Source organism: Macrosteles quadrilineatus, unplaced genomic scaffold, assembly GCF_028750875.1.
Source record: "Macrosteles quadrilineatus isolate MER2022 unplaced genomic scaffold, UCM_ALF_1.0 Scaffold_8__2_contigs__length_117827958, whole genome shotgun sequence".
Classification (NCBI taxonomy): Eukaryota; Metazoa; Arthropoda; class Insecta; order Hemiptera; family Cicadellidae; genus Macrosteles; species Macrosteles quadrilineatus.
The window spans coordinates 109,774,229-109,801,948 of NW_026542601.1; the positions used below are offsets into that span (position 1 = coordinate 109,774,229).

At 34.9% G+C, this 27,720-nt stretch overlaps 1 protein-coding gene across 2 annotated transcripts; it reads left to right on the forward strand.

Annotated features, from left to right (window-relative positions):
* The first annotated feature begins 865 nt into the window (after nucleotides 1-865).
* LOC129001052 (pre-mRNA-splicing factor ATP-dependent RNA helicase DHX16) lies at nucleotides 866-27,720 on the forward strand. Of its 2 annotated transcripts, none has more exons than XM_054428204.1 (18): nucleotides 866-957; nucleotides 1,525-1,651; nucleotides 2,568-2,748; nucleotides 7,409-7,535; nucleotides 8,595-8,801; nucleotides 9,386-9,502; nucleotides 10,098-10,277; nucleotides 11,112-11,227; nucleotides 12,166-12,341; nucleotides 13,887-14,015; nucleotides 14,553-14,710; nucleotides 15,596-15,736; nucleotides 16,211-16,429; nucleotides 22,395-22,525; nucleotides 22,903-23,121; nucleotides 23,815-23,920; nucleotides 26,582-26,758; nucleotides 27,371-27,720. In XM_054428204.1, the coding sequence occupies exons 2-18, from the start codon at nucleotides 1,525-1,527 to the stop codon at nucleotides 27,500-27,502; spliced, it is 2,643 nt and encodes an 880-aa protein (XP_054284179.1). In that variant the 5' UTR covers nucleotides 866-957; the 3' UTR covers nucleotides 27,503-27,720. The 2 variants fall into 2 exon arrangements, with proteins under 2 accessions (XP_054284179.1, XP_054284180.1); XM_054428205.1 differs by having other exon boundaries at nucleotides 948-1,020.

Below are 27,720 nucleotides of genomic sequence, written 5' to 3' on the forward strand. Positions count from 1 at the left end.
AACCAAACCGACAACCTTTAAATTACTAGGAGATTACTATATCCACTGAGCTACCCATTTATAAAAGTGCCAACACTTTAAAACTCGATTTAAGAAGTACCGTACTAATGTATGATTTTTTTAAACAGATTTACTCCTTGTGTATTTTATCATAGATAAAATAACACTCCTTGAGGAGTGTGTTTTATATGATTTTATTTAGGTACTTGGAATGTTGAACCCCAAACTCAACAGAGTTACAACATGAAAGCCATTATAAAACCATTTTCAGTTAACTGACCTTAGGGGATAGGAGTAGGGCCTACGGAGGATTTTCTTTTGCTATGAGTCAGAAGAAAATCTTAAAAGGTAAGCATAGGTGAATATACACACCAAATTAATGGTATTTGTTTGTAAAGTGCAATTCCGCAAGCAAGCGCAAACTCAAACGACAATCAAGCAAAAAATTGCAGCCCCGGCCGCCGGTTGAAGATTTAAAACTGCATATTCAAGACATATTTGATCTACTGGTATTTTATACTCTCAACTATTATTTTTTTAGCCCAAATTTGTGGAATTAGATTTTACTACTTCAGCCAAGGAGCCAAGTCCAGCTCTAACTCTAATCACCACTGAACTATAATAATAACTGGAGTAACCACTCTGTGTTTAAAAAACATACCACTGTTTTTGCTGGTTTTGTTTCAGAGTTTCGTGTTAAAGTATTTGTTTATATAGTGTATATATACACCAAGGTTAACGTTTCTAGACTGCGCTGCTCCATGGCTGTAACACAAGTTGACCAAATTATAGCAAAAGAAAAAAGTAAGCTCAGGGTTTTCGCTTCTGGCTTGTTTTCTTGTGTTTTCGTTTTTCATTCGATAAACATAACCTTACATTGACTTAAAACTCAAAAAATTGGTTATTTAAGTTACTACTGTATTTCGAAAATTCAGTTTTGAAGTTGTTTTGTTTAAGGTAAATAAATCTGTTAAGTTGGTTTTATTAGTGTCTCCATGCCCTTTTATAGGTTTATTAAACGTAGGTTTGTCAATAGAATAGACTTAACTCAAAATAGCTTAGCTTACCTTATCCCTAGTTTAGTTAAGTTTACAATAGTGATACAAATGTATTATTGTTAGTATTTATGATAGTTTAATGGTGCTCACCTTAGATAAATCAATGACTTAAGTTAGTCTAAATAAAAATATGAAAGCTTTTTAATATTTAGGTAACTTAAGTTAGGCCTATTAAGTGTCTACAGGCCTACCTACCTACTACAGTACAAACACATTTTAGGCCTAAGTTATGCCTACTTAATTAATATTTATTTTAAAGCCATTACAGAGTCTTGAAGTTAATGAAAGCTATCCAACGTCAAGCTTTCGTTAGATAGCTTCAAAAAATTAATTGATATCTAAATGAGGTTTAAGCTTGATCCTATTCTCATCTGGGTCCAGTCCAGGTAGCCTATCTCATCTTGGTAAACTAGTTAGCCTATCTTTATATTTTGAGGACAAGCTCTTTATGAAATGGGTGTTTCAGATGGGGAAGTCTAGCGATTCAAGCACAAGCGATAGTGAAGAAGATAGGAAGCAGAGAGATGAGTTTGCAGAAAGGCTGAAGAAGCGTGACAAAGAAAAAACTAGGAATGTTGTTTCAGCACGATCAAGTAAGTTAAGTTAAGTAAATAATTTGAACATATTTTTTTATCCACAGTTATAATTATAGTAAGTAAGTTAAGTTAAGTTACCTTACAGAAATTTCCTAATTTCTGTTATCAAATTTCTGTTATTTGTGTTATCAAATTGATAAGTAAAACTTTTATTTTTGATGAAAACTAAGCAATAAAGCCTACTTACCGTTGACAGATTTAGGTTTTAATAATATTTACTTGTTTTTAGTTATAAAAGGGCAATATATTTAGAAACGAAGGGGTTTTAATAGTTTCCACTGATTTGGCTTCACTTGTTTTAGATAAACATATTGACTATAAGGGCTCTCAACAGTGGCGGATCCAGAGGGGGGGCGAAGGGGGCAACCCCCCCCCCCCCGGGCATACATATGTGTATTTCTTTTACTGCCTGTAATACAGTATTGAATACACATTGCGTAAAATAATTTGTCACACTAATTTGGACAAACAAATGGTATAAAACTGCCATTTTGGAGACTTAGTTTACACACATTTTTTGGGGGGTATCCCCGAACCCCCTAGACCCCCCCCTCCCGTCCTTTTGACTGTTCTAGATCCGCCACTTGCTCTCACCACCCTAAGTTGAGGCAGCTAAAAACCGACCTTCAGGCTCATTACTGGCTGGTTCCTCACAACACGACCCTTTTACAATCCCATCCAGCGATATTTATGACTCTAAGAATTTTAGTTTGGCTAAAATAAAACATTATAGAAATATCTATGTTATTAAATTTAATGTAGCTTAAGTTAATACAAAGTAAATTTTTTAAGAAATTGGCTCAGCTTTTGTATAGGCTACCATATTTTACAAAGTACCGGTAAAAGTACTGGTAGCCCAAATTTATTCAAACAATTAAGTTACAGTAGTTATTAATTGCTTCGTTAATTACAGATAAAAAAACCTACGAGGAAGCTGCAAAAAGACTTAAACTGGAAAATGAAAACAGGGATAAGGTTGTCTCTCGAATGCGTGTTGAATCGAGAAGGAAATATCTCGAAAAACGTAAAGAAGACAAGGTTGCTGAATTGGAGGCTGATATCCAAGATGATGAGTACCTGTTCAATGAACAAGAGTAAGTTATGTATGAAGTTTTTGTTCATATTTGTTTACGAGTAAATAAAATATTCATCGTTTTATGTGAAGTAGTGTGTAGAAAAAATCAAACTAGAAATATTTTCCTTTAAAAAAAAGAAAGAAGTGTTACCTACTTAAACTTAATTGTGATTCGTGATAGGTCCATTCTTTTTTCTTTTAAGTCTTAGTGTTTGGTTGGTATTTTATTCAACAATTGATGATAGAAGAATGGTCACTCCTGTGTAGGCTAGTATCTTTTTGTAGAGGTTCAAATACAGTTTTGCCAAGTATTTTGATGGTTGTGCAGGCATTTTTTGGGGATTGAATAATGTTTAATGCTACAGTAGAGCATCGATTATTCAAAAAAATTGGAGCAGAGGGGTGTCCAGATAGGTAGTTTATTTTGAAGATAGGCCTAGTGCATTGACCAAATCTATCATGAGTAAAGTCGTACTTTACTTCAGCCTGGTAACGTTAGATTTTGTCAATACCCTTCATTTGATGTTATCGCCAAGATCTTCGGCATTTCTGACCACATCACTATGGTCGTCTTAAGTTTATTGTAGGCTAATTAGGACATTAAAGCATAGCACACTCAGCATTGTATATAGGCCTAAGCTAAGTATTGAGAAAAAAAAATAGTATTCTTTATCTACCATAATGTTTGGTAGATTAACTAACGGTGGAATCCAAATAAAACAATTATTTTTTGAGAGAACACAAAGTGGGGTTATTTGTATTAATTAGTGATGTGATGGGCAAAATCAGAAATTTGGAATCTCAAAACCGAAACCGAAACTCAATAAATCAAATTTTGAATCTCAAAACGCAAATGCAAAACCTTTTTAGTTAAAAGTTTTCTACAATAATACAGGTACCTAAATAATAAAATGTTTATTATGCAATCAAAACTGAAAGAAATTGAGTCCTGGCCCTGAGATAGCATAAATACAGTGACAAATTAACTTCAAACACACAACAAAAAAACCATTATTTGTGACCAACATCAAACATTAAAATTAATTAAACTCCTTACCCAACATTAAAAAAAATGAAAGTTAGAACCATTAGAACATTTAGTGGTCAATATTTATTTGTGTTTAGCAAATATGGGTACGGTATAGAACTTTATTGTAAGTTGTTCTAGTAGGCCTAATTAGTATTTAAGGTACCTTTTTTTTAGGTCAGAATGTAATTACTTGATTAAATTATCCAGCTTTTGTGTTTAAACAGAGTTAAAAACAACAATAATGACACCAAAAAATGTTGGCAGTTTCAAAAATAAAGCTACAGGTACCGAAATCTTCAATTTTGAACTTTTGAATCTCGGAACTTGCCTATCAAATCTCGAAACAGAAACTTTTCTTAAGTTTTGATGGTTTTGAGATTTGACATTCGGTTTTAACACATCAGTAATGAGTATACGAGTAGGGCCTACATCACGATCACTGTGTCACTCAGTTATGCACGAAGCGCGCCTTGTGGGCTCATGCCGGCTGCTTTCGTAATGTTGGCATGGCAGTAAATTCAAATTTACTGCCTTTGGGGACGACTTTGATTAACCAACGTTTCGGATGAGTGGCATTTGGATAATCTGTGCTCTACATCCGTGATACTTCTTCTCAAAGTGTAAGTGCAGTTTACCAAAATTTCAGGGTATTTTGCTAAGTTTCAGGGATTTTGCGGGGATTGCTGCTGGACCAACTTGTATAAACTGGGATTTTATCGGGACGCGGGTAAAATAATGAACATAGTTTGGCAACACTGCTCAAATGAGTGGTTTGCATTTCAGGTATGTGTTGGTGCAGGTCTATGTTTCTTGTGGTCACATGACTGCTACTGTAATTTTGAACCCTAGTCGTTAGACCAGTGTTTCCCAACCGGTGTGCCGCGAAAATTTAAGTAGTTAACATTTTTTATCTCATAATAGACGTGTTTTAAGAGCTGTTGCGCATTCATGACAGCACGTTCTTTTGCGTACAATTACTTGTCAGTGTTGAATCTATGAAGTCATGCCCCAACTTCCACTCCTTACCATTCACTACGTTCCGCTTCTAACATTAACTAATAGTTCGAATCTTTGCCGGTAGAATTCGGTAGCGCACGGCATATCTGCCTACCTATAGTTCACTAATCATCCACTAGTAAGCGCTAGGCGTAGAGAAGCGATAGCATAGCAACAGAACAGAATACTCATTTTCAGTTAACCTGTCAGTGCTAGTGTTGTTTTGTACGTCGTTAGTATTGATTGTGTGACATGGATCGTTATTTAACAAAGAAAAACGATGTTAGTACCTGTTCTAACTCAAGTGAAGAGACTAGTAGTGCTGAAGTTAGTGGAAACAAAACTGTTATGGCAAGTAGGCCTACAAAACGAAAACATAACGAACGTAACGATGGTGGATCGGTTAAGTTTCGTCAGTACCATGACAGCTACTTGTCATTCGGGTTTACGTCGTCTGGTGGAGAAGAGCCAAAACCCCGTTGTCTAATTTGTAGTGACCAGCTGTCAAATGAAGCTATGGTACCAAGTAAGTTAAAAAGACATTTAGTTACGAAGCATGCTTTTGCTGCTGAAAAACCGGTTGAATATTTTAAAAGACTTTTGTTAAATCAATCCGCACAGGCTTCAACATTTACAAAACTCTCTTCTGTATCGGAAAAAGCACAGGAGGCCAGTTACGTTGTAGCTGAATTAGTTGCTAAAAAAATGAAATCACACACAACAGCTGAATCAATCATTTTACCAGCTTGCTGTGAAATTGTTAAAATTATGTTTGGTGAGGAATGTGAAAAAGAAGTTAGAAAAATCCCGTTGTCTGACAATACAATAAGTAGGCGCATTGAAGACATGTCCAAAGACGTTGAAGCTCAAGTTACTGAAAAACTTAAAACAGTAGATTTTTTTGCTCTTCAGTTGGACGAGTCCACAGATATAACCGGGAAACCTCAGGTTCTAACATTTGTTAGATTTATTTGTGAAAGTGAGTTAATTGAACAGTTTTTATTTTGCAAAGACCTTCCTGGAAATACAACTGGACTAGATATTTTTCAGCTAGTGAACAATTATTTCTCCGCCAATAGTTTGTCATGGCAGAATTGTTTGAGCGTTTGCACAGACGGTTGTCCTGCAATGGTTGGCCATATAACAGGTTTTCTGGCCTTGGTTAGGAAAGAAAATCCTGATATTATTTTTACACATTGTTTTCTTTACAGGGAAGCTCTAGTTGCCAAGTCTTTGGTACCTGAGCTGAATGATGTTTTGCAAATTGTTATAAAAATGGTTAACTTCATCAAGAGTAGGCCTTTGAAGTCCAGATTTTTTGATAGTTTGTGTTCTGCTATGGATGCTGAGCACACCAAGCTTTTACTACACACAGAAGTGAGATGGTTATCACGAGGACGTGTCCTTCAAAGATTTTATGAACTTAGGGATGAGTTATTGATATTTTTACTTGTGAAGAATCTGAGTATGCTGATTTTCTTAGTAATGAAAACTGGTGTGCAAAAGTAGCTTTTTTGGCTGACATATTTGGGAAATTGTATTTTTTGAACAAAGGCATGCAAGGAAAGCAAGAAAACATTCTCACTTCCACTGACAAAATAAGTTCTTTCCAGCAGAAGCTTTCGATGTGGATAACTAAAATTGAAAAACATGGAACCTTGGACATGTTTGAACTGACAAAAGATTGTGATATTGATTCAACTTTTTCCGAGCTAATTTTGAAAAGTCTGCGTCTGTTTGAAGGAAATATAAAAAAGTACTTCCCATCCCTTGATATTTCCTCAATGGACTGGGTGAGAAATCCTTTCATTGAAGCTGCTTACAAGACTGCATTGTTTACGACTGATGAAGAGAGTGAGCTTATCGACTTAAAAAATGATCATGGTTTAAAGCTACAGTACTCCAAATTAGTTGAAGATGCGAAAAGCAGAATCAAAACTGAAGAAAACCAAAGTTAATATTGATATTTCATCTTTTTGGATTCCTTTACTAAAGGAGTATCCACTAATTTCAAAGGAGGCCATGAAAGCAATATTGCCCTTTTCTACTTCGTACATTTGTGAAGCTGCATTCTCATCAATGAACGCAATCAAGACCAAAACCCGTTCTCAACTTAAGTCTTTGGAAGACGATATGAGAGTCTGCTTGTCAACCATTCGTCCAAGAAAGAAACTTTTAATGAACAAACGTCAAGCACAAGTTTCCGACTAGAACTGAACCTGGGTTTATTAAACATTTCTTACTCATTATTGGTAAATTCATACATTTTAATCAAGCTTCATGTTTTATTATTATTTACTTTCCATTTAATAAAAACTAAATAATGTACTATGTTAGATAACAATCGTGAGTTTTCTATTTTTTACCTTGGTAAACCCACCTTTATATTATAATTATACACATATATATTTACTAGTAAAAAACAGGTTTTACGGGATAAGATGTAATTGAAAAAAAAAGTATTTTATGCACTTACTAAATGTAATTTCAACCAACGATATTTTTGTGGACAAGTGTGCCGTGACTACAAACGTGTTCTAGCTAGTGTGCCCTGAGCGGAAAAAGGTTGGGAAACACTGCGTTAGACCATTTGCTACTGGAAAAGTAGGGCTTATGGCTTTGGAACATATACTTATTATTCATCTCATTTTAGGCTCACAGAAAGAGAAAAGAAAAATCGAGATGAGAAGAAGTTTTTGCTCGCTTTGGCCAAAGAACATGACAAGGCTGGAGAGCTGGAGAAAGTCCAGCGTTACCACATGCCTCAGGACACTAAGGACGTGAGTTGCGGATGAGTTTTTTAACTTTATTTCACTGACAAATCTATATTACTAATTTGTTAAAGGCAAAGCAGCCTAGGTCAGTATTGTATCTACTAGGCCTATAGTTAAAACGAAAGTTATTTCAAGTAACACTAAGGACTCTCACTCAATATAACATAGGCGTAACTAGGATAATCCTAAGGGTGGGGGGGGGGGGTTACACCGAGGGGTCTGAGGAGCCCAGGGAAGGCTGGGTCCGAAGCCCGTCCCCGGGAAACTTTAAAAAATTCAACCTGTTGTTATAAAGTAAAAGAAGTGTTCATATTATTTTATGTGTCAAGAAGTAAAAGTTTTATTTTTATTAATAATATAGTATATACGGTAGGCCTAGTGATTGTTAGAACCAAAAGCCACAGCAAGACGTTAAGATTTAAATAGAGGTCAAAGGAGAGACCAACGGAAGAAAGGAGACGATCTCAGTCTTGGAATGAATACCGGTGAGTTCAGTTAGATGTTATACTACTCTGTCTTTCTGTCCGCTGTTCTGTTCTGTGTTCATTCTCCCCATATAAATCTCTGTTACTTTACCTGTAAACTCGCGTTTTGGGCTTGATGAAGACACATAAAAGAGAGTTTTAAATTGTAGGAAAAACTGTTTAATTGAAAAAAATAACATTAAAGGTCAAGGGGGGGGGGGTTCAAACCCCAACCCTGGATGCACCCCTGGATACACCACTGCAATATAGGCTAGTAATAATTGACTAACCAAATTTTTGCGGAAAAATTTTCCAGCAAGTGTCACATATTTATTCATGTAATCGTAATGCAATATATTGGTCACACTCAAAGTTGACAACTGTGATTATTTGTGTTTTTGAAAAACATCCATTCATTAATGGTTCAACATTTTTTCGCTCTGACAAAAGTTTGATCCTAAAGGGTCAGAACTAGAGGGAGTCTACTGTAGTTGTCTATCTGTTCTGTCTTTCTTAAAAATTAAATATTCTCAAACCAAGTGGCTTTTAATAAAAAAAATATTTTAACACAATTTTGTTATCCCTGTTTTGAATGTGACAGAGCAAGGACCAATATGAGGAGGTGGACGAGCGAGAGCGGATGCCACACTATGAACAGCGCAAGTGGGAGGAGGAACAAATGTCCTCCGCTGTGTTCCACTTCGGAGCGAAACAGAGAGACCAACAACAGGAATACGACTTGGTGCTGGAGAACCAGATAGATTTCATACAAGCTCTGTGCATGCCTGGCAACCGAGACAAGGATAAGGTAACGTCACATGTTTTAAAACCGAATCAAGAATTGAAAATGTTAAAATTCAAAATCTAATTGTTTAAATTCAAGAATAAAATTTGACATTTAGTTAAAACCGCACCTTTTTGTTCGGCTTCCATTGATGTGTGTTTTTAGGATAGTGAACAACTTTACATGTATATACATGTAAACTTATGTATATATATATATTGTAGACACATACATGCACCGTTTGGATTCATGATTTAAATACAAATTTAACACTATAAAAAGTACACAAATAACAACAGATAAAATTACAAGAGGTGACACTCTATACTGGTCTCCAGCAACTTCGCGGCATGATGAATTAGGAAGATTTTGGAAAGTGAAATTAATTTGAGTTGTTCCTTAGAAAGACACAAATGAGGTATGGTGACTTCTGTGACTGCACACCTTAAAAAACAGACAGATCTTAAAACTAAAATACAATTCCCCTGAGGAAAATTCTGTGAAGTCTCCTCTGAAGGGTCAAAATACATAGAATTTAATTTTAAATGTTTATATTACAATGGCATACTTAAACTGTGCGTCTATAACATTTGTAAAATCAATTTCAGGACAAGGAAGAAGTTTCGGAAGCCCAAAAGAAAAAAATGAACATTGAAGAAACTCAAAAGAGTCTCCCAATTTATCCTTTCAAAGAAGATTTAATCGCTGCAGTTCGGGAACATCAGGTAACCATTATACTTTTTTTTCTCAAGTAAATTTTAATAAAACATTTTATTTTATTTTATTTTTTTACATCTCACAATTATTTATTTGTTCAGAATGTAGGCTTTGTGGTTAGTCAAGGAGTTAGAATGACGGAGTAAGTTTGAAACAATGAAAAAAAATTACTTTTTGAATGATAAAATACAAATAAAATACTGAACCATAATTTAAAGCTAAAAATAATGTAAGTTATTTCTTAAACCTGTATAAGCTTTTTTTACTGATCCGGAGGCTCATTATTGGATAGATTTAACATAAATCATTTAGGGATGTCTAAAAGCTAATTTATCTACCAGTATTAACATATTAACTTGGGCCCTTTGGACCACACCGTTTAAAAAGTTTGCAGTTAAAAAGCGGTCCAGACTTTGAAGGTATGGTTATAAGGAAAATCACTTATCGTATGATTTGTTTGACAAACCTCGTATGAAAAAGCTGTTAGGTTTTGTCAATACTGTTGCGGGACATGTAGGCTCATAAAAGTTGTGGAATATCTGTGGTGATTATTTTGAAGACGACCCGTTTTCTCTGATATCTAACAAGTTTTGTCTTGCACAGATTCTTATCATAGAAGGAGAGACGGGTTCAGGCAAGACTACGCAGATTCCGCAGTATCTTCACCAGGCAGGCTTTACAGAAGATAAGAAGAAGATAGGCTGCACACAGCCCCGACGAGTGGCTGCAATGTCAGTGGCGGCTCGTGTGGCTGAGGAGATGGGGGTTAAGTTAGGCAACGAGGTGAGAGATTTGTATGTTAGTCATACAACTATTGTCTGTGTTTCCTAACCCTCTGTTCGCTACTATGTTGATATCGAGTATCACACAGTTTTAGGTAGAATTATTACTGGCTGGTATGATGAGCATTAGCTCATGACCCATTAAAAACTAGGTGTGGTCATCAAGATGTTAGGACTTGGTTGAGATTATTTGGTTGGTTAGTTTATTAATGTAGGCCTAATAAAAACTAAGTAACTAAGTGAACTTAAAAATAATAGCACTTGCTTACTGAAAAGTCCTCTAATTTGTCTAACATTTTCACTTTTTTTGTCTTAAAAACGTATCCTGGTTTTTGGCGTTGTAAAATCTCCAATTTCTATGAGTGAAAATAAAACTATTTGAAATCTCAGTACCCCATTCAATCGCAAAAATATAACAATCTCTGAGAAAAACTCATACATTTGGCTGGAAAATAGGTTAGAAAGGGCACGAAAATTAAAAAATATGTACATATTACACCCATAAGTATTTTACCAAATATTTTACCTTCACGCCTTCACGTAAAATATTTGTCTTGTGAAGTGGTACAACAGGATAAATGGTTCGACTGGTTGGCTCTGGACAGAAGAAGTGCTTGTGATGATTAAATTTCATTATGATAGTTTTACTCTCATTTTTTAAAGGAACATTTGAATGCAATGGGAATTGAGAAATCTTTGGTTCTGTGTTGCTTTGTTTGAGAGATACGCTCAAAAATTAATCTGAGGGTCACAACTTACTTAACACAGTTTGAAGAAATACTTTGTAATTTAAATGTAAACTAATTATAATAAATGTTGTATTTTGTCGTTACAGGTTGGATACAGTATCAGATTTGAGGATTGCACCTCTGAACGGACGATCATCAAATATATGACTGATGGTACTTTACATAGAGAATTTCTGTCAGAGCCTGATTTACAAACATACAGGTAACTTTTTTTTAATAATAATTTTTTCTTGTAGTGTTTTATTTTGTATTCTTCATGAACGTAGGTGACAACAATAATAAATGCTTATAGTCTTCCGTAGTTAAAAATTGTTCACTGATGACTTATTTTACTTAAAGATAATTTGTAAACAGGTGTATTAATAAAGAGTCACTGGCCCAGAGTTGCCACTTAAAATTTTGCCATTACAGTTCATTCTTTTAATGTACCGGCTCACTCCTTGCTTTGCTTGATGTTATGCACAAGGTTTTTTTATCCATGCACAAAATAGTGACATTGCTATTATAAGGGCCTTAGCAATCCTAATATTATTGATTAATTTTGAACCCACAGGTTCATCTTCAGTCGGATTAGGTCAATCAACTTCTATAGTAGTATCCACCCGATGTTTTATAGTTGCCGGCAATGTGTTCTCAAACTTTGATCCCTAATTTTGTTAGCATTTTTGCGTCATGTGATTTGTATTGTGATAAATGTTATATTTTCTACGAAACCCATCAAGTGGATACTACCATTGACTATTGGATACTGAAGTTGTATTAATAGTCAAAGATACTACTATAGAAGTTTGGTTGGCCTAATTCAACCGAAGATGAACCTTTGGGTTCAAAATTAATATTGCGTGGATGAACAATATTAGGATTGCTAAGGTAAGCCCTTACAATAGAAATTATATATAGGTAAGTAATCCAGAGGCTAAAATTATTGATGGAATAGTGACAGCCAAATGCAAGGTTAAAAGGAGCTGCCAACTTCTTACAAAATATTACAATAAAAATTTTCTAGAAGAACAAAAAATACATTCCTGCTCTCAATTACACACAGAATTTTCATACCATTGTATAGATAGGCCTAAGCATTGTTGTATTTAATAGATTCTAGTAACAAAGAGTACAACTCTCATTGCTTATTGTATGCAGTGTGATGATAATTGACGAGGCCCACGAGCGCACGTTACACACAGACATCCTGTTTGGACTGGTCAAGGATATCACCAGGTTCAGACCAGATCTCAAACTTCTCATCTCCAGCGCAACTCTCGACGCTCAGAAGTTCTCCGACTTCTTTGACGACGCTCCCATCTTCAGGATACCAGGTGTGAGATAGACTCAATCTCCAGTTAGTTGGAGATTAAAAAGTTTTCCCATAGGCTATTTAGACAGTTTAATTAATTCAGTATGACAGCCATCCACATTCTAGTGCATATTTTAAGCTAAAATGAATGTAAGGTGAGTGTAGAATGGAGTTAAATTATCTGTGTAGATTTGTTACTGACTTAGATCAGCTTTGAACTCCAGGTCAGGACTATTTGAATATGGACAGCTTTTAGACATATTGATAAGACAAATTCTTTTCTATAACAATTATTTAAGATGGGGACACCACTATGTGCGCATTTTAACCTATATATGAGTGAAGAATGAATGTAGACAAGACTACAAGATTGCGAGTGGCACAATCTTGTAGTCTTGTTAACCCATTGGCGCCGACTGACGAGCGTTACTCGTACGGCCGCTGCAGGCCCGGAGGCCGACTTACGAGAGCCGCTCGTGTCACCGCTAGACAGCGCCATTTTTTATTTAGTTATTATTATTTTTTGCCCTTTTTGTTTCTTCTTACTATTATAATGTTTATAAATATCTTGCTTCTTGATTTGCGTATTTACTCATTTATTTTAGCGAATAACAAACAATTTTGTGTTGCCATGGAAACCACATATCACCAAAAATCAGCTGCGGTAAGGTAAACAAACAATTTTTTTTAAATGTTATTACTTATAAAAGTACACAACTTTTGATTTTTCTACGTAGGGAATCGATCGACCTTTATAATAGTAGTGTTATTTGGTGTCTGGATTAATCTTGGAATTTGTATATCAAGTTTACTTTCAAAATATTGTTTTTAAAGTTTTTATTTTTATAATCTTTATATATATATTTTTTTTTAGTTTAGAACTTTGACTATCCAATTAACTCTGTTCTGTAGACAATTTTACTGTGAACAAAATGCTGAAAGAATTATTAATTTATTACCTAAGGTTTTCTTTCTATAGCAGTTAGAGTAAAAGTCTACAAATTCGGTAAAATTAATTGCCGCCAGAGGGTGCTGCAGGTAGCGGATTAATTCCTTCCCCAATGGGTTAATTGTCATTGATGCCAGTAGCTTTTTTTTAATATGAAAGAACATATTTTCAAAACATTTTTTTAGCTTTTGGGGATCCCAAAACAAAAAAGTACAGTGATCTTGGATATAAAGAATGCATTAATATCTGGTCATATATAAATTTGTAGGGATTTGCAGGCAAGATGATTTTACCTCGAGTAGGGTCTGGACAAAAATGTTAGGCATTAGGGTCTAGGGTCAAATTTGAGTTGGGCCAAAATGGGATTACTGCGGTGGGGTATTTTATTTTATTATAATCGGTTTATAAAATACTGCGCCTTTCCTTCTGCCATCGAGGTAAATTGTGCTGTTGAACAAAATTGTAAACATTCCTTGTGGTTTTTGCAAAATCAATATAATTTTGTTAATTAATTCTCATTGACCCCTATTGATTTGTTTCTTTCAAAATAACAAAGGGGAAACAAGTAGTTTAACTGCTGTTCAACATTATACTGTACTCTAATGTGTTTTTTTCCAGGCAGAAGATTCCCCGTTGATATCTACTACACCAAGGCTCCAGAGGCAGACTACATAGATGCGTGTGTTGTTTCCATTCTGCAGATCCATGCCACACAGCCTCTGGGGGACATATTGGTCTTCTTAACAGGTTTGTCCACCGTCCATTGATCTTTAGGACTCACAGCCATGCTATTAAATTCGGTCTTGGTGGTATTTTCCCCTATAAAGATATGGTAAAAGTAAAAACGTATCAACCCAAATGTCTGGTTTTGTTCGGCGAAGGGCTCTTGGCCAGGATTTTGAATTGTTGGATAAAAAAGATAGTAGCTAACTTACCTTGAAGAAATACAGGTGTGCCATAAAACATACAACAGACACACATAATACCACATTTCGTCCCCTCAGGGATTTTGTTAAGGGTAGAGAAAGTGATAGAGTTTACAAAATGGCTGTTGCCAACTCTATGCAGTGTTGCCAGTTGCCACATATCACTAGTTTATTTTACAACTTGGAGTTACTCTCTCTCTACAACCATTGTACTGTTGCTGCACAATAAATTGCATGGTTTGGTATTCTGTACGACCAGTTTTCTGAGTTCTTATATCCTGCACTAAGATAAATTAGTTTAGTAATTCAAAACAGGGTTGATAGTATCACCATGTGAACCAGACATGACTTGTTGTAGGTCAGGAGGAGATTGAGACATGCCAAGAACTGTTGCAGGACAGAGTGCGCAGACTTGGCTCCAAGATCAAAGAGTTGATCATTCTGCCTGTCTACTCCAACCTGCCTAGTGACATGCAGGCAAAGATATTCATGCCCACGCCTCCGGGCGCCAGGAAGGTACGCTCGTCTGTATTATATAGCCGAGCATCATAAGGCTATTTATACTGAAGATGAATGGAGGAGAATCAATAGGATGTAGTCTAATTTGGTGGTAAAAACTTGATAGTTTTGTAACAAAATAATTTTCCATAACTCAATGAGCGAATCCAGGTTTTATTTGATGCACTGGAAAATGTCAGGATTGATCATGTGGTATCAGAAAACAGTGTAATGTCACTGCTGGGAAGGTTTAGTTCCGATTTGTAAATGTGCCTGGCAAGGAATACAGCTGCATTATTTTGATAGTAAATAAACTCAATGCGATTGCATGATATAAGGCTGACGTTTCAACCTCTTTCTAGCTACTACCAATGATTGTTTCTGTGAGGAGTAACACCAGACACTGAATATAGAAGCCATAGTTCCAATATGTTTTCATTTTACTGTAGTCGTCATTACCATAACCTTTATGTATGTTGGTTAGAATAGAATGATGAATATTATAAATTCAATGAAAGGTCATGCACACTTCTGCGAGCGTATGTTTAAGTGGGTGTTTGCAGAAGGCTGTTTTACAGATTTAAACTCTTTCCTCGGCTAAAATAGGATTCAGTAGTAAGATAAATTCATGTGATTTCTTTGACGTTTAAGATTGTTGGAAAAATCAATTGTTTCCATCCCTCTCTCAAATGATGCCCATTTTCCTGAACTTCAAAATAAAGCAGAAAACCTCCCCAAAGAATTGAGGAATCAAACACATTACTCTTTGTAAAATCATCCAACTAGTCAACTTACAATAGAATATTTGCTCTGAAGACAGTTTTAGGGTTTTTTTTCAGTCGTAAAATCAGTCCAAAAAAAGCCTTTTACCTTTTTTTAAGTGAATGTTTTCATTTCTTGCAGGTAGTGTTGGCAACAAACATCGCAGAAACGTCACTGACAATAGACAATATCATTTATGTGATTGACCCTGGTTTTTGTAAACAGAACAATTTCAACTCCCGAACTGGCATGGAGTCTCTCATTGTTGTGCCTATATCCAAGGTAAGATGTTGAAGTTGTACATTTCAGTGATAGCCTATACAATGAGACGGTGTAATACATCAGTTTGTTGTTTTTCAGAATTTGAATGATTTTTATCTTCTACTTCATAGTTTCAAGTAATCAAGAGGGAGAAGACAAGATTATTAACTTTTCAACCAATTTTTTGGTTTCCCCTTAACTTAACTTAAGGTTTCCCTTTACTTGACTCTTGTATTCTGCCTTTATGTATTTTCTGCATTGTGCTGTTTTTTACTTATTGTACTAAACTTGCTGTAATGGCTTTTACTGTTTTAAATTTTGTAAAATTTGCTTTTAATTTTTAAACTCAACTTTGATTTTAATTAGTTTTGATAAAGTTCAATCAGTTAGTTTATGATTTAGACTAACTCTAGTTTTACTGTTAGTATCGTTGTAAATCAGGTTTTTTAGTTCTTGAATTCTTTTAAAATGTTATAATCAACATTGTTTATCCAGGCGTCGGCCAATCAGAGAGCAGGACGCGCAGGCCGAGTGGCTGCAGGCAAGTGTTTCCGTCTGTACACGGCCTGGGCGTACAAACACGAGCTGGAGGACAAAACGGTGCCTGAGATACAAAGGATCAATCTGGGCAACGCTGTGCTTACGCTCAAGGCACTCGGGATCAACGACCTCATACACTTTGACTTTCTCGACCCCCCGCCTCACGAGACTCTGGTCTGTACTATGAAACACTCAAAAGAATCTCCCTAGTAAGAGTTAAGATACTGATGTTTTAGAGGTGGTAGAGAATGAAGATGCTGATTATCCGATGCATGTTGATTGCATCTCTAACCCAGTCAAGAATCAAGATCAGACAGAACCCTTAAAATTGCCAAATAACAAAACTGTGCAGTTTAAATTAGATACTGGGGCTCAGTGCAATGTTATTTGCCAAGATTTATAAAACTGTTTCACAGATAAGCAAGGTACAGAGGAAACACTCAATGGTACACTTAAGTGGTGTCTAGCTCTAGTCGCTGGTGTCCAGGGAAAAGTCCAACCTCACTCCTCCCTTCATGTACTACAGTGCTTACAGTGGAGGAAGACCCTATGCTATAAGAATTTCCGCACAGTGCTCGCCACTCGGGCTCATCCTTGCTCATCACAAGTATATATTTTCAGCACAACATACTAGAGCTGAAAGCACACGGTCGTCCCATAAAGCGAGTTTCCTCTGTACCTTACTACTCTGTGGTATGTTTTATTAAGTATTTGAAATATTGGACATTATTTCTTGGATTAAGAAAAATAACTGTGACCCTGTATATATTTTATGTGTTCTTTGACACGTCTGTAACCTTCATCAGGTGAGGTAGCTGTGTACTCTCCATCCTATATTTAATCCAAGCTAAATGCTTTTACAGTCTAACCTTGATATAACGAATCTCGATATAACGAATTCCTTGATATAACGATTTTTTTAATCCCTTAGAACTCTCCATAAGACACAATGTATATTTTACCTCTACATAACGAGCAAACCATAACAACGACCTTGATTTAACGAATTTTTTGTGATTTCGGCTAAAATAAGACACCTCAATATAACGAATTTATCATTGTCAGAACCTCTACATTGCAAATTTAACCTCTGCATAACGAATTGTCTACGTCTTTCCCTCGATATAACAAATCCCCCACCCAATCATTGTTTTGGGAAAATATTTTTCTTTATCAAATGAAATGGAAAGGTCACGTCATCGCTTGCGCTAACATTCGTCTGCTCCGTTTTACATCTTTGTCTGCTGTCGCTGCGCGCGCTATGTTGCAACTTGCAACTGAGAACTGATTTCATTCACTGAGGGAGGACTGATGACGACATAATGTTTAGTAAGCTGTGATTGGGCGATATGGGATAACTATTCAGATTCAGATTCAGAAACACTTTATTCAAGATTTACATTTTACAAATATAAATGCAGAATGGCGTCAATAAATACAATTAATTCTATAAAATATTATCAAAATGCTCACTAAATGAGTAGTAACATTTGCTTAATATAAATATTTTCAATTTCTTTTTAAATGTCTTAATATTATTAATTTCCATTAAATCTTTAGGCAGAGCATAAAAAAACCTAGTACCTGCAGCAGTGGGTTTTTTATTATAAAACTCTAAATTATGCCTCTGGATGGCTGGGTAGTTCCGATGCCGAGTATTATAATTATGTGACATTCCCAATTTTGGAAGTGTATGTGTATTCATTTCACTTTTTAGATTAATTATAGTTTTATAAATATATAATCCATACACTGTAAAGATATTTAATTTAGCAAAATACTGTTTTGCCGATTGGTTTTCTCCCAAGTTTAACATGATACGTATGGCTCTCTTTTGTAAAATTAATATACCATCTAAATTTTGAATGGTTGTTGCACCATATAATTCAATGCCGAATGCAATATGTGAGATTATGTGAGCATAGTAAACCTTCAGTAAAACATTCAACGAGCAGAGTTTAGACAAGTTGTGCAGCATAAATAGACCTGAACAAATTTTACTTTTTAGTTTATCAATGTGGTACAACCAAGATAAATGTTGATCAATTATTAGTCCTAAGAATTTAGTTTGAGTCACTTGAGTTAAGTAATTGTTATCAATTTTTAAATTAGGTTTTAAAGGTTTTTTTTGGGCAGTTGAAAAATTTATATAATTGGTTTTCTCTGAGTTAAGCAATAAGTTTTTGCAAGATAAATATTCATATATAGATTCAAGGCTACTATTGCCTATATATTCAATGTCATTTTTTGATCTACCAGAAACTATTAAATTTGCATCATCAGCATAGAGGCATAATTTACTATTTAAGTTTGTTAGAGCTGAAGGCAGGCCTTTTATATAACAGAGGAATAAAATTGGACCAAGAATAGACCCCTGAGGGACTCCATATTTGACTTGTTTTAGAGATGATTTGACTTTAAGTAATTGATTGAATTCTGTAATCGTATTCAGTTCAACATATTGCTGCCTGTTTTCTAAATATGATTTAAACCAATTTAGTGAATTACCAGTAATACCAAAATGTTGTAATATTGAAATAAGTGTCTGATGCGAAACGCTATCAAAAGCTTTACTAAGGTCCATGAAAATTCCAACAGAGTTGTCACCTCTATCAATGGCATCAATAATAACCTCAACTAGATCAATACCAGCAGTTGTTACAGATTTTCCAGACCTAAAACCATGTTGTTCTTCGTCAAATAATTGATTATTTTCCAAAAAACTTACCAATCGGGAGTACATTGCACGCTCGTAGAGCTTAGATATGGTGGGCAATATTGATAAAGGCCTGTAATTAGATGGTACTGTTTTTTTTCCATTTTTGTGTAATGTTTTGATTCTAGAAATTTTTAGTTTATTTGGAAAAAATCCAGAAATGAAAGAAGAGTTGATAATATGTACCAAGGGTTTTAGTAATGCGTTTTTAGAACTTTTTATAATGGGCATTGGAATCTCATCGTAGCCTGAAGTGAACTTGTTATCAAAAGAAGATAATATTTGCTCGAGTTCTGGTTCATCTAAAGGTTTAATATGGAATTTTGATACATTATTTGGAATTGGCATTTGGACAAACTGTCTATGATTATTTAGTTTAGGGTTAATATATTTGTCAACAACACTTACAAAATACTCGTTAAAAACTTCACTAACATCTTTAGGATTTGTATATGATATTTTGTCTACAACTAATTTAATTTCATCGTTGTGAAAAGAATTTTCTTTAATCTCATTATTTATTATTTTCCACGTGGCTTTGATAACATTGTCAGCATTTTCTATGCTACTTTCAATAAACCTCTTTTTGGTTGCTATCATATCTGTTGTATAATTTTTCTTGAGTTGTTTTAATGTCTGGTTTAGTTCCCTGTCTTTGGTTATCCTTATATGTTGGCTAAGGTCAATAATATTTTACTTTTTCCTCTTTAATTGTGGAGTGATCCAGCTTTTAGCCTTTGAGTAAACTCTTGACTTTATTTTTGGAAAACACAAGTCAAAATAATAAGTAAAAATTTTTAAGAATACATTGTATTTATCTTCAACTGGTGCAAAATATAGTTCAGACCAAGTTTCTTGTGCCAGATAGTTATTGAAGTTGGCGATATTTTGATGAGTAAATTTCCGTTTTTCTTGTGTTAAAGGTTTAGTTTTATTTTTTACTGTGCAATCTAGGATTTCTAATAATTGAGCATCGTGATCGGATAGTTCTGTTATTATACCCGATATTGATAATTTATTTCTTGGAATTGATGTAAATATATTATCTATACTACTTTCACCATCCAGAGTTACTCTAGTAGGAAAATCTACCAAGTATTGCATATTAAATTCTTTCAAAGTGTTACAGAATATTTTATAGCCAGGAGAATTTTTTAAAACATTAATATTAATATCACCAGCCACTACTACTCTTGAGTATTTTTTGAAAATAATATCAAGTACACAATTTAATTTTTCCAGAAAAGCAGTCTCAAATTGAATTCCTGGTGTTCTATATACTCCGACTAATAAAAAAGAAAATCTATACATATTTACTTCAACTAAACAGCATTCAAAGTATTTATCTGCCAATATATCCTCAACTGCAGGTATCATTATCTTTTTACTTTTTATGGCCAGACTATTCCGAGCAAGAATCATGACCCCTCCTCCAAAATATGATTTTCTACAATAATAGTTTATAGTTCTGTAATTTACAATAGATGCATGTTGGATTTCATTTTTATTTAATTTGTTTTCACTTATGACAACAAGTTCAGGTTTGATTTCTTCTAAAACAATTTCCAATGATAAAGTTCGAGAAGAGAAGTGCTGAATGTTTTGGTGTAGAATTTTAATTTTATGTGAACTTTTAACATTAGTGTATTTAATAGGTAAAGAGGAGGGATTAGTAACTCTTGCTGGTCCAATCTGGTTATCTATAAAAAATTACCATCACTGCTGCCAGAAATGAGAGTCTTTGGCAGTTTATCCAAACACTCCAAAGCACATTTACTCTGCTCTGCACTTACACTCACTTCACTTTGACTGTTGGACTCATGATGATGATGATGATAATTATGTTGAGATGAGTTGAGGGGTGGAAAGGTTGACATATTTGCCAAATCAGGAGTGTCTGCAGAGCCGACACTACTATGGTGAATTGTACAATTTTTGGATAAAGAGAAACCTAAGAAAGAATATAAAAACAAAACCAAAGAGAAAGAATAGCAACATCGTTATTTTAACATTCCTTTTACGAGTGTTTTTATTATCCTTAAGTTGGCTATGATTATACACTTTTATAATGACTTATCTAATAATTTATTGTTTTCAATACGATTTGTTTCAACTAGCAACACCAATGCTATAGTTAATGGTTATTATTGAGATTCCTCTGTTGTGATAAATCAGTACTGTACTGTAAGTAGCCTACTGGCCTATCACGATCAGTAGCTTACAACACTTTCTACTGTTTTGTTTTGTTCATTACATGGTTTATGACTACGCAAAACAGTGTTTGGCTAGGTTTTAGGAGGGTTAGAACAAGCTGCAGGGTGTCCACATTCTGGAAAGTCAGGGATAGTCATGGAAAGTCATGGAAAAAAATTCTGGTCATTGAAAGTCATGGAAATAGGCAAAAAGTCATGGAAAGTCATGGAAATAGGCAAAAAGTCATGGAAATCCCCAATGATGGATGGATTCCAGGGGACCTTTCAATGCTCTAGTCGGTCGTAACCCCAACTATTGTAGCATTTTCCAAATTTTTACAAATGTACGACAATTTCAATTTATACAGTTGTCCTAGTTTATGGGTTTTGAGTTTGTATTTGTTCATTGTTGTACCTATTGTACTCCATTGTTATCTGTTATTACATATTTCAATATTTTCTGTGAAATAACTTGTCTAGGCAGTATTATTCGTGTGTATACGGTATATTATAATTTTTGAGTTAAGTTCGTGAGTCATGGAAATCAATGGTTAATGGTCATGGATAGTCATGGAAAGTCAGGGAAATTAAAGACAAAATTTCTGTGGACACCCTGAGCTGTGATTTTAAACTTACAGTTTTTAACTTGTACCAAGGTCAATGCCATTGTCATGATTGCGCAATATTCAAGATCCCTCCCCTTTATTATGCTGGATAATTTAGGTTCTACTGTACAATGTAAACACTGTACTGTAAAGTATTGTAGCCTTATGCTACTTTAATTGTGCTGTATTTTAATGAGGTCAAATCCCGACCTATTGATCGACGCTGGTTCTGAACCTCGACTTAGCGAAATTCCTGCAAACCTAACCTCTATATAACGAACCTCGTTTAAACGAAATCCTTGATATAACAAATATTCAGTTCGGTCCCTTCAGATTCGTTATACTGAGGTTGGACTGTACCTGAAAACAGAAAGAATCAACTTTTCATTTATTATGTTGAAAAAATTAGCTGTACCAGTTAGGTCTGTTACTAGCCTAGTGTCTCAAACTTTGGTGTGGGAGTAACAGGTTCAAACCCCGACATGACGTAAATTTGTTTTAATTTGGATTTTTTTTTAAGTGTTTCCGATTTTTTCATAGAAAAGGTCACTGGCACCAAAGACGTAGTTGCCCCTGTTACATTTTTCTCCCCCTTTATTTTCTCTGACCTTTTGACATGTTCACAGGTTTTAGCTCTAGAGCAGCTGTATGCACTGGGAGCGTTGAACCATCACGGAGAGCTTACTAAGCTCGGCCGACGGATGGCTGAGTTCCCCCTTGATCCGATGATGGCTAAAATGCTCATTGCTTCTGAAAAGTGAGTTACATTAATTCAATGAATGTTTAAATGTTTGGGTTTCTGTTGTTTTCCCTTAGTAATAATTTAAACTATGTATTGTGTTATTATTGATTTCAGATTGTGATTGTATGGATGAGTACTGTTAGTTAGAGAAAGCTTGTAGTTATGTATACAATATGAAATAGTTAGCTGCTGAACAGCCTGGCAGAAACACAGTTAAAGAGTTGTGACTATTTTAAGTTTTTGGCATAACCAGTATGAGAATGCTTAATTTTTTCAACAATCTGAGTGGTTTTCATTTTGTAGATAGCTCAGTATTTGGTCATATCTAGTACAAAAAACTATAAAAAATCAAAATAGGTGATAATTTAAACTAAACACCATCAACATTCCAGGTACAAGTGTAGTGAGGAGATAGTGAGCATCGCAGCCATGTTGTCAGTAAACAGCGCCATCTTCTATCGGCCGAAGGACAAGATAATTCACGCAGACACAGCTCGCAAGAACTTCTTTGTTCCCGGAGGCGACCACCTGGTGTTGCTCAATGTGTACAAGCAGTGGGCGGATACTGACCACAGTACGCAGTGGTGCTACGAGAACTTCATACAGTACAGGTACTATACAGCAAAAATTATAGATTTTTGGTGGTTGGAATCTTTTAGGACCTACCTTGACAGTTCTCATAAATTGTATTGAGTGAGCACAGTCATAGAAAAATTGTTGTAGATCTAATACAGATATTTGTTTGTACTTTTAAATTGCTACTAGTTCACCATTATTCCGAAGGATCGCAGCACTTGTCGGGTCAATATTTTTCCTGGTTATATGCAATAGTTATTGCGTGTATTTTAGCTTTTTTCGGTTGCCTAACCTGTTTTGGGAAAACAGGTAAGAAAAATAATTAGGATTAGGTTGATAAAATTAGCATTAGGTAAACAAAATATTAGTAAACAATTGAGATCTTTGAGTTTATGTTTTGTGTCAAAATACCGCGTCTGGACTCAAACTCCGCCGGGTTAGTGTCGTCTGTTTTCTTAACTGATCAGTTACCATAAATGTCTCGTGTTCGTGTTTGTGTCGTCTGTAAATGTTTATTTATTTTCGTGTAAATATGACGCTCTTTGTAAGAAGAAAGAAAACTGTCCTTGTGCAGCCTGATGATGGTGTCACACAGACACCGAAACTAGTTGTTCTAACAACAAATTTGGATTGCTTAATAGCAGGTATTTGAACCTTTTTAAATATTATTTGGCAATCCGGAGGCTAACAACTACAATGAACACTAAAATGAAGATAACATTTTCCAGATCAATGAAGAGAGCACGAGATGTCCGGGAACAGCTGATTGGGTTGATGCAGAGAGTGGAGATGGAATTGACGTCCAACCCCACAGAAACTATCAACATCAGGAAGGTAACATAGGCTACTGTGGTTTCTTGAATCTGCTATACACAGAATAGTGAATCAAGGGCGGTCCCAGGGGGGGGGGGGTCAGGGGGGTCATGACCCCCCCCAAAATATTTTTTATATATATAAACTTAAACTATTATACCAGGGGAACTTTAATAATTTTTATTGCAAATCTTTCTGCCAAATTGAAATTCATTGTAGTATTTACACTTGTGGCGAATGAAAGGACTAATTACAAACTTTAACCTAAAACTCATCGTTCGAGTCTGACTGTTTTTTTTACGTTATGAAAAGTAGGGAAGATCGGCAGACGACGGACGCTTTCAGCCATATTCAGCAACGGCAGTGTCCGATGCTGACATTCGACGTTCGGCCGCATTCTTCTTCTTATTTAATTTTTCGGCATTTAATGTTATCATTCATTTTAAACCTAGATGATTGAAAATTTGAATTGGGTTTGGGTATTGGATAAAGAAAAGAAGTTGTATCAATAGTCAAAGCTTGAAAGGTAGTTGAATATTAATTTATCTGAGTTGAGCGTTAGGAATCTGTAATTACAATAATGTAACTCAAAGATTACTGTAGAAAAATTGCAATATTAAATAGTATTCATATTTAGAGCACTTGATATCATATTTAAGAATACCACAACCCAATTGGCATGTTGCTAGCCATAAAACAACAACAAAATGGTAGTGTCTCAGACTTAGATGTGGAAGGGACAGATTTAATTCCCAGCACAACCACAAAATCGTTGCACAAAAACTTTATTCTCACGTTGACCCTTTGTAAAATGCCACTGGCATTGGCGTAGAAAAAATTAGAACACTGAGAACCAATTCTCCAGGCGGTAGCAGTGACAGGACGCCGACGGCAACGTTAAAGTTGGGTAGTGTACTTTGTGTAGGTTAACTGTTGCTTACTGGGCATGTATAATGCAGTCGTTTTGGGTCCAAGTTCTTAAACACTTCTTAAATACCTAATATAAGTTCTCTTGTTCAAAATCTTGGTCTGATTTTGGACATTTTCCGTTTAGCATGCACATTGGCACCAGTTTAAAGCATGGTGGAACGAAAATACATCCACCATGAGTTGAAAGGGTGTTTTCGTAAATCAATAATGCTTGAATGTGTTGTAATGTTGCGCTATTCCTTTGATATTAAAACCCCAAGTCTCAATAATGCAAAAACATGACATTATACAAGTTTATTTTTAGACATTTCTTTGACCTTTAAATAAACTGGGAAGCTTGAACATATTAAACTAGGCCCTCAAAATAGCTTCAAAACCACTCGTTTTAGCACGTTATTTCCAAATTTTTTCCCGGGGGAGGATTTTTTCCCCGGACCCCCCTCCTTTGCTGGGGGGTATTCCATACCCCCCAGTGACCCCCCCCAAAATATATGTCTAGGACCGCCCTTGTAGTGAATACATAATTATTAGCCTTTTCGAACATTAAACAATTATAATAAAATCATAACTACAGTATCCTGCCAGTTTGAACTACTATAATAGCCGTTCTTCCAAGCATAGTGAAAATGTTGTTAAAAGAGTCAAAAGAGATAATATTCAGGCCATTTTTTCAAGCATGCCCGACCAAAGCCAATTGCTCGTGAATTCTTCAGAACGTGCCCTACTTCATTGTATAAGGAACAAAGCAAATTATTAAATATGATAATGTTATGCCTGATTAATGGAATTAAATGTTAACATTCAAGTTTAAGATGAATTAAGTAATTCAAATCAAATCAAATCAAATCAAATCAATCTTTATTCATAATGTGTACATGAGTCATACAACGGAATAGTGTCATTTCCTTATAGCTAACAGGGCTTATAATACATATTTACAACTGGTTATACTCCTCAATTGAATAAATAGGATTTGATGTAATATAATTTTTTAACTTAATTTTAAATTTATTAACATTATTTTCTTTTTTTATTTCTTTAGGTAAAGTTCTAAAAAACTTTGCTCCTGCATATGATGGTTTTTTGGTGTAGAGTTGCAATCTGTGATGAGTGGGTATGATTTCCGATTTATTTCTGGTATTGTATGGGTGAGTTGGATGGTTTTTTAATGGCTTGCTTGAATTCAAAGTTTTGTAAACCATAATTGTATCAAAAATATACTGTCCATAAACTGTAATAATTATCTGTCAATAATTTAGAACAAAATGATATGTTAATTTTACAATTTACTCTTCCCAAGTACTTCTTCAAGTAAATGATACTTTGTAAGGTTGGGGAGATGGCAGATTTTAAGGTAACACAGAATAAAACAGGAGAATAAGACAAAAACCTTCTCAGGCTTTTACAGAACAATTCCCAAAATTTTCACTGCGATTAGACGAACATTTTGACAATGTATAAAGGATAAACTTATATTCGCTATAATGTATGTCAGCCTAGTAAAAATTGTTTAAGTTGGCTTCACTATTGATACCCAGGACTTTTCATATACATACACATTCATACATACATCACACACAATCGTCCATGGAATCACGCCTAACGTTTTGCAGAACCCTTCAGACAGAATTATACATGTAGGTAACAGAGTAACAGACTGGTGTGGTAGCAAGTTTTTTAACTATTCACTTGGTAACAAAATCTTTAAACATTTTACTTTCCATTCAATCCAATCTGCATGTGTGTTTACAGGCCATTACGTCAGGGTACTTCTACCATGTAGCCCGGCTGTCGAAGGGAGGTCACTACAAAACTGTCAAACACAACCAGACAGTCATGATACACCCCAACAGTGCCTTGTTTGAGGAACTACCTCGATGGGTCATCTACCACGAGTTGGTCTTTACCACCAAGGAGTTTATGAGACAGGTAAGTTCCTGTGCATGAAACAGCTATTTGTGTATTAAGAGCGCAAGTAAGTCATTGCCGCTCGAACTGTAGATGGCCAGCTGAGTGTGGCCATACATTTTTAGAGAGGCAATTGTTGTTGGTGTCGTAATACACACAAGATTTTTCCTACTACCATAATTAACTTACCGGTATCATAAGACTCAGATTAACTTTTTAGTTGTATATAAAATGTCATTTAGTGTTATGTTTGATTTTTGTAGGTTATGTTATTTGCTTACTGAATGTTTTGTTATTTTATAGAAATACCAACAATGAAATCAGCAGATTTAGCAGGGTCATTCCCGCTCTAGAGAGCAAATGAGCTATTTTGCGTACTGATTACATGATAATTTCCATGTAGGAAATGAATTTAGATTTTAATTAGTGTTGTGACATTTTGAGTCTGTTGAGTAATCTGTATTTCCTGCAGTTTGATTTTTAAATTGGTGAACAAGGTGGAACTATTTTAAATGAGAAAATATGTTTTAGTGTAGTTATTTTTAGTCTAATGCAATGATACCGGTAAACAAAATAAAATAGAAATTGGATTTCATTAAGATGAAACTATTTAATCTCGATTATATTTTTTAGGTTTCAGAGATAGAGAGCAAATGGTTGCTGGAGGTTGCGCCTCACTACTACAAACAAAAAGAACTGGAAGATTCAACGAACAAGAAGATGCCAAAAGTTATTGGAAAGACGAGAGCGGAATTGGTGTCCTAAACTGTTAAGTTAGTCTGGGGTTGCAAGTTGCAATGTGCTTATTCTTGGCAAGAGAACACAAACATTTTTGTCTGTAGATTTCCATGCTTATTTAACTTAGATAGTTAAAGGGAAACACAACTAAAATTGTTTTTTTCTTTCTGAAAATAGTTTTAGATTTATTTGCTTGAGAGAAAAAATTCTATCGGAAGACTGAAAGTGGTTTTTATAATCACTAG

Bases quoted from the DNA above. Each gene is read 5' to 3' on its own strand.
- LOC129001052 (XM_054428204.1), top strand. From the start codon at position 1,525: ATGGGGAAGTCTAGCGATTCAAGCACAAGCGATAGTGAAGAAGATAGG. The intron at 1,652-2,567 runs GTAAGTTAAGTT...CGTTAATTACAG, and splicing joins TGTTGTTTCAGCACGATCAA to ATAAAAAAACCTACGAGGAA. The intron at 8,802-9,385 runs GTAACGTCACAT...AATCAATTTCAG, and splicing joins GCAACCGAGACAAGGATAAG to GACAAGGAAGAAGTTTCGGA.